Source organism: Microcaecilia unicolor, chromosome 10 (assembly GCF_901765095.1).
Source record: "Microcaecilia unicolor chromosome 10, aMicUni1.1, whole genome shotgun sequence".
NCBI classification, from domain to species: domain Eukaryota; kingdom Metazoa; phylum Chordata; class Amphibia; order Gymnophiona; family Siphonopidae; genus Microcaecilia; species Microcaecilia unicolor.
Window position 1 is genome coordinate 22,588,803 of NC_044040.1, and position 13,767 is coordinate 22,602,569.

Consider the following 13,767-nt stretch of genomic DNA (forward strand, 5'->3'; position numbering starts at 1 on the left):
GTTGAAGAGTCAGGGTTTTGACGTGGAGGGGCTTCTGGGTTAGGAGGCTTGGTGCTGCTCAGTTTCTAGGTCAGGATTCAACAGATACTCAGAAACTGTGAAAAACTACTACTACTTAACATTTCTAGAGCGCTACTAGGGTTACGCAGCGCTGTACAGTTTAACAAACAAGGACGGTCCCTGCTCCAAGGAGCTTACAATCTAAAGGACGAAATGTCAAGTTGAGGCAGTCTAGATTTCCTGAATAGAGGTATAATGGTTAGGTGCCGAAAGTGACATTGAAGAGGTGGGCTTTGAGCCAGGATTTGAAGATGGGCAGGGAGGGGGCTTGGCGTATGGGCTCGGGGAGTTTATTCCAAGCATAGGGTGAGGCAAGGCAGAAAGGGTGGAGCCTGGAGTTGGTGGTGGTGGAGAAGGGTACTGAGGAGGGATTTGTCCTGTGAGCGGAGGTTACGGGTAGGAACGTAAGGGGAGATGAGGGTAGAGCGGTAACGAGGGGCTGCAGATCGAGTGCATTTGTAGGTTAGTAGGAGAAGTTTGAACTGTATGCGGTACCTGATCGGGAGCTAGTGAAGTGACTTGAGGAGAGGGGTGATATGAGCATATCGGTCCAGACGGAAGATAAGACATGCAGCAGAGTTCTGAGCGGATTGAAGGGGGGATAGATGACTTAGTGGGAGGCCAGTGAGGAGTAGGTTGCAGTAGTCAAGGCGAGAGGTAATGAGAGAGTGGATGAGAGTTCGGGTGGTGTGCTCAGAGAGGAAAAAGCAATATTTTCAGCCATTACTCAATAGGGACACCTATTGGCTGGAATCAGGGTACTCCCTTAGCATATCTGGAGGGAACTGTGATCTGTGACTGCAATGGGTGCAAACAGTCATACAAACGGGAGGGGGAGGGGTGGGACCAAGTGGTTGTGCCTGTAGGTTTACAGCATGTAGCACAATGGAACTCAGTTCCAGCTAAAGTGGAAGCTTGAAAGGAATAATAAAAAACTGTTACTTTTGGGGGGAGTATGGGTTCCTGAAAGTCATATTTCCAATTGCTGTTTGCTCTGTCGCACCTGGAATTGGCCGGCCTCCGAAGGTAATGTTCACATCATAGTCCCCAGGGGTGAACGGAATGTACTCCACGCTGCAGCTGCCATCCTTATTATCCTTGCAGGACATCTTGGCCTCAGAGGGCCCCTCGATAGCCAAGCCAAGACCACCAGTGCCAGCTCCCCTGTAAGAAGCATATGACAGCAAGGTCAAAAATCACAGCCACACAGTTACGTCACTATATTTAGGGGGGGGGGGAATGCCCAATGAAATGACTCTATGCCTGAATGTAACTCGCCCTCAACTATTATTTATTTATTTTGTTACATTTGTACCCTGCTCTTTCCCACTCATGGCAGGCTCAATGCGGCTTACATGGGGCAATGGAGGGTTAAGTGACTTGCCCAGAGTCCCAAGGAGCTGCCTGTGCCTGAAGTGGGAATTGAACTCAGTTCCTCAGGACCAAAGTCCACCACCCTAACCACTAGGCCACTCCTCCACTGTTGCTACTATTTGAGATTCTACACGGAATGTTGCTATTCCACCAATGTGGCCGCGCAGGCTTCTACATGGAATGATGCTAGCAACATTCCGTGTAGAATCTCCAATAGCATCTATTTTAGTTTTGTTACATTTGTACCCCGTGCTTTCCCACTCACGGCAGGCTCAATGAATCAAACTCAGTTCCTCAGTTCCCCAGGACCAAAGTCCACCACCCTAACCACTAGGCCACTCCTCCGAAAAGGTGTGAGCTAAATCCAAATAATAAACAGCAAAGTGAGAGGTTTCTTGCAGGACAGACTCCCCAGGGAGAGATTTCAGATTATCCACAATGAATATGCAAGACAAAAATTTGCATACCTTGGGAACCCAATATATGCAAATTATTCTCCTGTTTATGTATTGTGGATAACTTAAAAATTCAACTTGAAGGGGAAAGAACAGATAGGGACAGTCCTGATAAACAGCATCCGAAGACAGTTAACAGAGAGTGGCTCCAACTCCTCCAAACCTAGAAACCTTAAATCACTTATGTCCTTCCCAACTACAAAAATCTATTTCCCAAGAAAAGAAGCTAAGATACTCCCTTTTCATGTTTCCTGACCTCCTCCGTTATAATTGCATTTTTTTAAATATTACCTCTCGTTGGGTACAAGCATGCGCACATTGGACCTTTTCTTCTGTGTATAACATTGGAATGCCCTCCCGCGGGAGGTGGTGGAGATGAAAATGGTAGCGGAATTCAAGCATGAGTGGGATAAACATAAAGGAATCCACAAGGAATGGATCCTCAGAAGCTTAGCCGAGATTGGGAGGCAGGGCTGGTATTTTGGAGGCGGGGCTAGTGCTGGGCAAGACTTGTATGGTCTGTGCCCTGAAAATGGCAGATACAAATCAAGGTAAGGTATACACATAAAGTAGCACATATGAGTTTATCTTGTTGGGCAGACTGGATGGACCGTGCAGGTCTTTTTCTGCTGTCATCTGCTATGTATTATATTCATCAGAGCTTTTTCATGACAGTATGGCTTCTATTTTCCGTTTCTCCACCTCCCTATTCAAGGCAACAGGCTCAAGTGACACAGGCTCCCTGGCTGGCTTGAGGGCTGGAGGAAAATCTCTGAGATACTTCCTCAGTGCTGCTACATATTGATAAGATATAATACACCAACCTGGTAAAAGGAGTTTGATTTATATATATAAAGTTAGTTTGGAGGTGTCCCTATGAACTGATGGAAAAAAGTTTTCCAACCCGTATAAAGAATATATATCTCACAAATGGAACCTCAAACCTCCTAACAAGGAACAATACCGAAGTATTCACAATGCCTTGTATAAACAGGAGTAGGTTAATATCATGGGTTCCTATGAAGAAGGAAAAAGAGAAAAAAAAAAACCCAGACGCAAAAACTCATGCGACATGAGAAAAACGAATGGGATGAAAAACTCTCTTTCCCTCTTATGAATAAAAATTAAACGGACACCAAAAACCAAACTACCCAAAACTAACCCCAGCCCAAAAGAAGACTCCCCCGGGAGGAAAAAGAACCCTGAAATTCAATAAAGTTTAACAGAAAGCCAGAAATAGCCAAGGCAAACACTTATATACCCACTCTTACCTAATAAAGCATACAACAAGCATACCAAATACAATGGCTAAAGAGTTACTTAGCTTAATCCAAGCGGGACAGCTTATATATATACAAGCCGTTGAGCCCGTAAAAACGGGCTGATATTGGGGTTTTCCTTCCCCCTCCCCGCGAGGGCGCCACCGCTACCGTCCCCCCCCCCCCCCCCCCCGAGTTGCCGCCATCCCTCCACCCGGCCCGGGCCCTCTCTTCGTTATTCAACTTACAGCAGCGGCAAAACAGCAGCAAGCAGCAGCTCCCGTTGGCCTTCCTTCACTGCCTGTGCCTCGCCCTCGTGTGACGTCACGTCGGCGAGGGCGGGGCACAGGCAGGGAAGGAAGGCCGACAGGAGCTGAAGCTGAGCTGCTTGCTGCTGTTTCGGCGCTGCTGTAAGTTGAATAACGAAGAGAGGGCCCGGGCCGGGTGAAGGGGGGGGTGGTGGCGACTCCGGGGGTGGGGGGGCGGTAGCGGCTACCTTGGGGGGGGGGAGCGGTAGCGACATCAGCGGTTCCCTCCCTCCCCTTCAGCGCAGTTTCCCTCTCTGTCCCGCCCCCTTTCCCCGTCATCACGTCTTGACGCGGGGGCGGGACAGAGAGGGAAGTCTCTACTGTGCATTTGCAGGTGAGTCGGTCACTTGCCATTTATAGGTTTGATATATCTATATATACCTTCACGGTGAAGCCCCTGCATACATGTCTGATTTAATAGACCTGCCACCCAGAAACGCCAAAAGATCATCCCGAACTTTCCTCAATCTCCACTTCCCTAAGTGCAAAGGCATAAAATACAAAGTACTGCACGCATCAACCTTCTCCTATATGAGCACGCAATTCTGGAATACACTACCACGCAACCTGAAAACGATCTACGAATTAACCGACTTCCGCAAACGATTGAAGACTCATCTCTTTGAGAAAATTTACTGCAAGGATCAAAACACATGAACTCCATGCACACTAATAGAAATGCATCAGTACACTCTCTTCTGAATTCTCTTCCCCCGTATTTTCTCCACACTTAAAAATCTACCCACAGATAAAATTGTTATACCCTAACGCTCTCTTGCTATTGTTCGATCGCCCTATCATTTCCCCACTGTTACATTCCATAGTTTTTATGCCCCTAATGATGTTTTGACTTGACTTTGTCTTCCCATAACTCCTCACAATGTAACCCATAATCGCACTGTAACAAATTGTATTTCCATCATTCACAATGTATTGTAAGCCACACTGAGCCCACAAATAGTTGGGAAAATGTGGGATACAAATGCAATAAATAAATATATATCTTTACTACCTGTCTTTTCTCCTTCTTCAATAAGGACTAGCAGAATGCTTAATCTTTTGAATCTAAATTAGGCATGGATAGGACTTTTACACACTTAGTGATATTCACGGATATCAGGAGTCAGATATAAGAGGTCATAGTTATGGAATATGTTGAAAAGCCTTCTGAGAGATCTCCCTTTCTCATCTGGACTTATGTCCAGTATGGAAGAGGGGTAGGTCTTCCCAGAGTAGGGTAGGGAAAGGAGAGAATAAAAACAATATCTAATTGGGGGGGGGGGGGGGGGGGGAGAGAATCACTACAGTACCATCAATCTCCTTTCCACTATCTCTGAACTTTAGTGCACCTCTCCAGCAGGGCTCATCCCCTTTGGACTGGAAGCACGTCTGGGGAAATGGTTTTCCCATTTCTGTGAACATTTATCTGAAATTCGACCTTCTGAAGCAAAGTGAAAGACACGGAGAAGGTGCTATTAGATCTGCTAAGAGTTAGACTGGAAGAACTTACCGGGTCTCCACAGTAAAGTGATTGGACTTGTTTACAAGACCACCCTCCAGCCCCGGACCATAGGCCCGCACACGATTAGGGTCACAGCCCTCTGTCACATGCACACGGAATGGGCTCTTGGGTACCACCACATCATCATAGAGAACTTCCACCAAATGGATGCCTGTAAACCCAAAATATAGACTGTCACAGGAAGAAGAACCCAATAAATAGCTTGCCATGGGGACAGTAATCTAAGAAAAAGCTTGTCACAGGGACAAAAAACCCAGGAAATAATCTACTACAGGAAAAGACAATCAGGAGAAGGAAACAGGTTTACACAGGAGAAAAATCAAGTAAAGAGCTCATTACAGTCAATAGTTTGTCAACAAGAACAACAACACAAAAGTATCCTGTCACAGGGCGAAACATGGAAGCCATCTTTTCAGGGAAATGTCATCTGGAAAACAGCATCTCATAAGCTGCAAGTTCAGTAAACAGCCTGTGATAGCCACAGAAACCTAGTAAATAGCTTGTCACAAACTCTGACTACCGCCCCCGTCTCCCGGCATCTTTTCCTCTGTCTGTGTGCCCAATCTCTCTCCCCCCTTATCCCTCCATCCCCTAGGGTCAAGCATCTCTCTCTTACTCTCCCCCCATGTTCTGGAAGCTCCCTCCTTCCCCCCCTCGAGTCCAGTGTTTCTCCCTTCAGCATCTCTTCCTTGTCCCTCTTCTTCCTCTCCTCCCCCCCCCCCCTCGAGTCCAGTGTTTCTCCCTTCAGCATCTCTTCCTTGTCCCTCTTCTTCCTCCCCCCCCCCCCCCCCCCAGCCCTTCAAACTTGGCTTTTCTAGCAACAGCAGCAATTAACGCAGCCTGCACAAACATCTATCCTCCCAATCCCATTGGGGACTATGAATACCAGTTCTGAAAAATCTCCCCCTGCAACACCACTTGCTTCCCCACAAGCTGTTCCTGCTGGAATGCCAAATAAAAATAAGAAGTAGGGGAGGTTCCTTTTTATTGTTTACATTTTAATTACTTTTTATTGGTCTTCCCCTTTTTCATTTGTAATTTTTCGTAGGGTTTTTTTTTTCTCCTTTTTGGTGTTTTCCTGCTGTAATGCCACCAATTAATGCTGCCGTTAAGGATCCAAGAAAGAGAAATCAGGCTTGAGAATCAAACCTAGATCCATAGGCGGTCGGTGGCCCAACTGTTTGGGGAGGCTAAAGGGGGTGGGGTTAGGGGTGGGGCCAGGGGTGGAGCTTAAATCCATAATTGTCTGATAACACACAGAAAAAATAAATAAATAAAAATAAAATTCACAATTAATACCTTTTATTAAATTTAGATATTAGATATGTATCATATGTCAAAGAATAAAGTGGTTGCTCAAAACATATTCTAACCACAATCGCTCAACTGCAAAACACTATGCACAACTTTGTGCAAAAACACGCTCAGAACCTTATTGTATGATAAATATTACACTGGGCAGAATCTAATACACCAATATACCACCCATACGGAAAATGCAGACCGTCAACAATATGAAACAAGGGATCATATCATCACAATTCTCATGTAGAGCCACAAAACACCCTAATTCATGTTTAATGTGGGATAAAATGCCATAAATAAGTAAATAAATATAAGCTTTTAATGTTGAGCACCTGATTCTCAAAGTGGACATATTCCAAACACTATAATGAAAATAAAATGATCTTTTCTACCTTTGTTGTCTGGTGACTTTTTCTGATCATGCTGACCCAGTATCCGATTCTGCTGCTATCTGTCCTCAGTGCAGGTCAGGAAGTCATCCTCGTTAAATATCTCCCTGGCAACCCAGGACACCTCCACCCCCAGCAGTAAGGTAAACAAACCATAAACCAATTTCTACAACTGCTTACAAAAGGCTAGAGGGGGCTTTCACTGCAGCTCCTGCTGTGAGGATGGAGGTAAATCAACAATTTAAACCCCTCAGAGCACAGCAGGGGAGGCTTAGCCTCTCCAAGCCTCTTATACCGGGCGCCTATGCCTAGATCTTCCACATGGCAGTACACTGCACTACCACTGTGCCAGTGGGTCAGCCCCACAGTCCTCACCTGTTTTTCTGACCTTTCTTCCTATTATGCTTTTCATCAACTTTGAAAGACTTTATTTTTTCAGCAATATTATGGTTGATTTATGACTTTAATGGTGGGTTGTATTTGAAAAGATTTTTTAAATTTGAAATTCTATTATGTTTTGTATGATGCATGCTTACTTTTTAACTGTAAACTGCTTAGACACAAAAGTATATTGTTATATCTCAAGTTAATAAAGCCAGTCCAATGTGGAATTAATTAAATGAATGAAAACAAGTTCATCTCTGAAAGAATGTTCCATGCCTGAACGTGAAGGGGCAACCTTTCTGTTGAGATCTGTGGCCTGGAGCTCCTGTCCTGAGATGAAAGGGGGACAGTTTGCACTCTCATAGGTTAGTCCCCTTCTCCTCAACTGCAGACCCAAGCCAATATGAGGAGGCTTGAGCCATCCTCAAAGGTCATGTCCTTCGTGCAGTAGGCTCCATCTCACAGAGGTGACGCTTACCGTCTTCATAGGCTGTGTACTGCACACGATATGTCCCGTCTCCATTATCTGTAACGAAGCTCTCTGTTTTGGTGCCTGAGGGGCTCACAATACGAGTTTTGATGTGGCTTCCCCCTGTCTTGGTGAGAGAACGTGCATCCACTGTGAAGTCCGTTGTGACTTCTCGAAGAACGCCTAATGAACAGAGAAGAGAATACTGGAACTTATTCCATAAGTGCTAGAATCACTGGCAACATCCCACAAAAACACACATACATACAGTTACCTGCTGTCAGTAACATTGGTAAATACAGTGTTTTATTCTATCACATTCCCATATCATCATCCCCATACATTATCCTTATTGCTATCACATATCTATTCCTTTCCATCTTCCTACACCTACCTCCTAACGCTCTTTTCCTTCTGCACCCAATTCCTCCTATGTTCAATTTACTTATCCGTTAACCCCATTAATATTACGTTTACTACAAATTGTATATTCTTCTTATGACTTTGTAATTCTTTATATTGTTATGATGTAAGCCGCATTGAGCCTGCCTTGTGTGAGAAAGCGCGGGGTACAAATGTAACAAATAAAATAAAAATAAATAAAATCATTGTTACTGACACCATCCAACTCTCATGAATTCCAAGAAAACTTAACCTAGATATCCCCTCCTTCCGTTCCTCCTCTCTCCACCCCCTCATCGGTGCCCCAGCACTGCTGTGGTAGGTACCACTCTCTAGAGTAGACGTGCCAGCAATATTACACTGAATGCAGGACTATGAGCCAGTATTCACTCACAGTTCCTAACAGGGGCGGACTGAGAGTGGTCTGGGCCCTCGGTCACTGAGGGTGGTCTGGGCCTGAGGCTGCCTGACACACCCTCTACCGCCACGCTGCTGCCCCCTACCACCAAAGCCAACGCCCCCGCTGCCCCGGTCTTACCTGAAGGGCCCTAGTAGTCTAGTGGTCTCTGCAGGGAGGGGGGGAGAGAGCATGTTTTTCCCTGCCTGCTGAGCTGCCACTATTCTCTCACCTGCCAGCGCCACCGTGTTTTCAAAATGGCAGCCAAGACTTCCCACGGTAGTCTTGCGGGTCTCAACAGTTTCGCAAGACTTTTGCAGAGAACCTCGGCTGCCATTTTTAAAGTATGGCAGTGCCGGGCAGGGGGAATAGCAGCAGCACAAAAGGCAGGAAAGAACACATTCCCCCTCCCCCCCGGCAGAGGCCACGAGATCACCAGCAGCGCACCTTTAAAGATAGGACTAGGGAGGGCTGTAGTGTGCGGTGGGCATCTGGGCAGAGCCTCTGGGCCCTCAGGCACTGCCCGGTTGCCCGAATGCTCAGTCCACCTCTGGTCCCTAAAGAAGAAGCCCTGCTCTTCCTCCTACTGGCCTCCTGTATGAAAAGGAAATATGCAAGAAGCAAAGGGCAGGACTGTGAGCTAGGGTTCATGCACAGTCCCTGTGGCCAATGTTCCCTCTAAATTTTCCCAGGGAGTGAGAGAGTATGAGCTACCACTGAGCAGTGATGTAGCAAGGTCGGCTGCCACCCGGGGCGGATTGCCGCTGCGCACCCCCCCCCCCCCCGGGTGCAGCACAACACCCCCTCCAGGCACAATGACATCCCCTCTCCCCACCGCATCAAGCCTCCCCCCCCCCCCCCGGCGCAATGACACCCCCCTCCCCGAGTGCATTCTTGGCTGTTGGAGGGTGCAGAGAGCAGCCACATGCCTGTCGGCTCCGCTGGCTCCCTACTCCCTCCTGTTCCGGGGCAGAGGGAGCAGGGAGCCAGCGGAGCCGACAGGCGCGCGGCTGCTCTCTTGCCCCTCCAGCAGTGTGCACCCGAGGCGAACCGCCCCCACCGCCCCGTCCTTCCTACACCACTGCCACTGAGCATATCATTTTGCAAGTGAAGGGCAGGGCAACACTGCCTGCTTCCCCCGCAAGCTGTTTCTGCTGTAATGCCACCACTTACTGATGTCATCAGCCCACCACCAAGAATCCAAGCGCACTCTTCCTCCTTTTCTCCATTAACCTTCCATTCTTTCTGCTCCGCACCATCTTTTCTTTCTTGGAGTGGAGGAGTAGATCCTGGCAACCCGGGTTTGATTCCCACTGCAGCTCCTTGTGAACTTGGGCAAGTAACTTAACCCTCCATTACCCCAGGTACAAAAACTTAGATTGTGAGCCCTCTTGGGACAGATAAAATACAATGTGTACAGCGCTGCATACATCTAGTAGCGCTATAGAAATAACTAGTAGTAGGTTTCTTTCTTCTCCCTAGTTCTCACACCTCAACTTGCCCCTACTCCATTTTTCTCTCTTCTGGCTACCCATTTCTTATGCCTCTCATCCCACAGGTTCCGACAGTGGGTCGCGCTCAATAAGCCCCTGCCTACCTGAGTACTTGGATAATGGTACAGGACTTTAGTCCAATAGGCTCCTGCATGAGCACTTGGATAACAGTGACTTGGCACAGTGGCGTAGCAGGGGGGGGGGGGCTGCCACCCGGGGCGGGGCGGTTCGCTGTTGCCCCCCCCCCCCCCCGGGTGCAGCACGATGACATCCCCCCCCCTCGGTGCATCGACACCCCCCTCCCCCCCCTCCCAGCTCCCGCACCCTACCTTTAAAAAGAATGTCGGAATCCGAGGTGAGGCGCAGCCCCTCGCGCCTGCCCTGCACGTAAAAGAAATGTGGACCGTCGGGCCTTCTCTCGCTCTGTCTGTCCCGCCCTTGCGGAAATAGGAAGTTGTGTCAGCGGAGGGCGGGACAGATAGAGCGAGGGAAGGCCCGATGGTCCACATTTCTTTTACCTGCAGGGCAGGCGCGACAGATTCCGATATTCTTTTTAAAGGTAGGGTGCGGGAGCTGGACGGGGGGTGTCAATGCGCCGAGGGGGGGGAGCTGGCAGGGAGCACCCCCCCCTGAGCTGACACCCGGAGCGGACCGCCCCTCCCGCCCCCCTCCCTTGCTACGCCACTGACTTGGCATACGTTTCAGCATCTCTCTTTTGACGGGACTTAACAAGGATCTGGGTTTTCTAGCACATTATAAAGCATAAAGTTGTATTGGTCTGTTTGTCACCCTCCTCTCACCTATCCACCCCCAGACTATCACTGAAATGCTTTGATGTTTCACAAATATATACTGTCATCTACCACATTTGCTTATTTCCGATCTGACGAAGAAGGGCAACCTTCGAAAGCTAATCAAGAAATGTATTAAGTTATGTCCAATAAAAAAGGCATCATCTTATTTTCTTTTCCATGTTTTATTTTGTTTTTATTTCTATTGATTGCCTTTAAAAGTGGACTAACACGGCTACCACACCTCTCTACTCAAGCTTCTCTCTAGCACTGGTGTTGAGTGTATTTTCTATATGGATGGTTTAATGTTTGGCATGTCAACACTTTAAAAGATCCAAGCTATAAGCAGCCAGGCAGTGCCTCTTAAAATTATGATCACAGTTTGTGCTCCACTGACTGGGAGGAATTAAGAGCAGTGTTACCTGCTCTCTGTCCTCAGGCCTGTGGATACTCATGGGCAGATGATTGAAAGCCCCCCCCCCCCTCCCCGCCCGCACTGTTCCAAACAGCACTCTAAAAATAGTGCTGGAACAGCATGGGGTTTTACTGCCCCTATGATCAGAGATAATACCAATGGTATGCAAATTTAAGTATGCTGATGATAGGGTAAAGTGCGGGAGGATTGTACCTGAGCATGCGCTCAGGCACAATCCTCCCGCACTTGTTTGACAGGTCTGGGCTGTCAAAAGCCCAGACCTGTCAAGCACAGGGGCTGGAGTTCCATGGGGCCACCAGACCCCTAGTACCCCCACCCTGAGCCAAGCACTAGGCAGGATGCACTGGGCAGGGCTGGGCACCGCCATTTTTGAGGTGACGCCGATGGAAGTGGAGGGAGGCCACCTCCCTCCTCCAACGAAGGTAGAGGGGTGGGGAAGGGCCGCTAGACCACCAGGTCGGGAGGGGGATTGACTCATGGCCCACTGGGCCACCAGGGCTCCATTTGAGAGGATGCTAAGGGGGTTAAGGGGGCTGGAGACCCACCAGACCTCCAGCCCCTGTGTCGCTGGGAGGGGGGGTCGGGTCGGTTTTCCTGCTCCTGTGGGGGGGGGGGGGGGGCTGCTGCACTGGGGGGAATAGGGAGCCTGCTAGCATACTTCCGATCATCAGCCCATCAGTTCTCTCATTAGGTAAAGAAGAATATATGCCATCCTTACATCTGTGAGACCTTCCTAGGAAGACAGCCCTCCCGTCCCCCATCTTCCCTAAAACATTCCATGCACCTCTTGAGTCCTCAGTGGCTAGTTCACCAATGCAGAGTTAATCCCCCCCCCCCCCAATACTGAAAAGAATTTAACCATCCAGAATCGGTACCACCACCGCCAATTCCAGGCTCCGCCCTTTCTGCCTCACCTCTCCCTATGCTTGGAATAAACTTCCTGAGCCCATAAGCCAAGCCCCCTCCCTGCCCATCTTCAAATCCTTGCTCAAAAGCCCACCTCTTCAATGTCGCCTTCGGCACCTAACCATTATACCTCCATTCAGGAAATCTAGACTGCCCCAATTTGATTGACAGCACATTTTGTCCATTAGATTGTAAGCTCTTTTGAGCAGGGACTGTCCTTCTTTGTTAAACTGTACAGCGCTGCGTAACCCTAGAAGTGTTAAGTAGTAGTAGTAGTAAATGCCTCATAACCAGCAAACTGCCAATTCTCAGCCCCACTTTAGCAGCTATATTTGGCCGTATTAAAAAAATGGAATATCTTTGGCCAGTTTGAACATAACCAGCTGAATATTGATCTAGCCGGTTATGTTCAAACCAGCCAATAATAAACCAGATATTGAATGCTTGTCCCCGGAAACTTGAATATCCGGGTTTAGTGCTGACCGTTAGCCGGGTTAACCCCTGTGTTCTGAATATCGGCCCCAATGTCTGCATACCTCTACATGTGGAATCTAACTGGGTAATTAGCCTTGTGAACTGTATGCACTGTTATCTATTTTGTCCAAATGTTTTGTTACTCAGAGTGAAAACAATGTCATTTTGAATGCATGTGGGTTAAATAAACACTAAAGGCCCCAAACCTCTTCCTTCTCATTAACTGCTCACCAGGAGGTGATACATGCTGCAGTTAATTAATTCTTGTGCAAGAAGAGGAGTGTGGTAGCCGTGTTAGTCCACTCTTAAGGTTATCAATAGAAATCAAACAAAATAAAACATGGAAAAGAAAATAAGATGATACCTTTTTTATTGGACATAACTTAATACATTTCTTGATTAGCTTTCGAAGGTTGCCCTTCTTCGTCAGATCGGAAATAAGCAAATGTGCTAGCTGACAATGTATATAAGTGAAAACCATACAAGAATGTAAGACCTTTGAAGTCAGAATGATTGAATATTTTGACACCCAACAGAAAGGACTTAACAAGGATCTGGGGTTCCTAGCCCATTATAAACCATAAAGCTGTATTTCTCTGTTGATCACCCTCCCCTCACCTATCCACACCCATCCTGTTAGAATATCAATGATATGCTTTGATGTCCCCATGCATACCTCCTACCCACCCCCATCCTCCCACCCTGTCAGACTGTCATAGTAATGCTTGAATGTTTTCACTTATATACACTGTCAGCTAGCACATTTGCTTATTTCCGATCTGACGAAGAAGGGCAACCTTCGAAAGCTAATCAAGAAATGTATTAAGTTATGTCCAATAAAAAAGGTATCATCTTATTTTCTTTTCCATGTTTTATTTTGTTTGATTTCTATTGATAACCTTGTGCAAGAAGGAAATCTCAGGAATTGCCAGAAGTGGAAACCTTCATCCTTTGCTTAGAAGACTGAGGTAACCTACAAAGAGCAGCCTTTATGTCACTGGTACAGCTATATCGGAATTCCAAGAAAACTGGAGTAACCTGCACACAGAGGCCATTGTTATTTATTTATTTAGATTTTTCTCACACCTTTTTCAGTCCTAGTTCAAGGTGAGTTACATTCAGATACTCTGGATATTTCTCTGTCTCAGGAGGGCTCACAATCTAAGTTTGTAGCTGAGGCAATGGAGGGTTAAGTGACTTTTCCCAAGATCGCAAGGAGCAGCAGTGGGATTTGAGTTGGCCAACTCTGGATTGCAAGACCGGTGCTCTAACCACTAGGCCACTCCTCCACTCTTTGAGGTTCTACATGGAATGTTGCTACTCTGAGATTCTGCATGGAATCT

The 13,767-nt window shown here is 47.3% G+C and overlaps 1 protein-coding gene across 1 annotated transcript in view; it reads right to left on the bottom strand.

Moving 5' to 3' along the window:
* Window positions 1-13,767, bottom strand: part of FLNC (filamin C) — a 193,265-nt gene that overhangs the window by 54,960 nt on the left and 124,538 nt on the right. Inside the window, 3 exon segments of the mRNA XM_030217139.1 lie at window positions 1,064-1,224; window positions 4,967-5,129; window positions 7,535-7,708. Coding sequence (XP_030072999.1) covers window positions 1,064-1,224; window positions 4,967-5,129; window positions 7,535-7,708 — 498 coding nt within the window.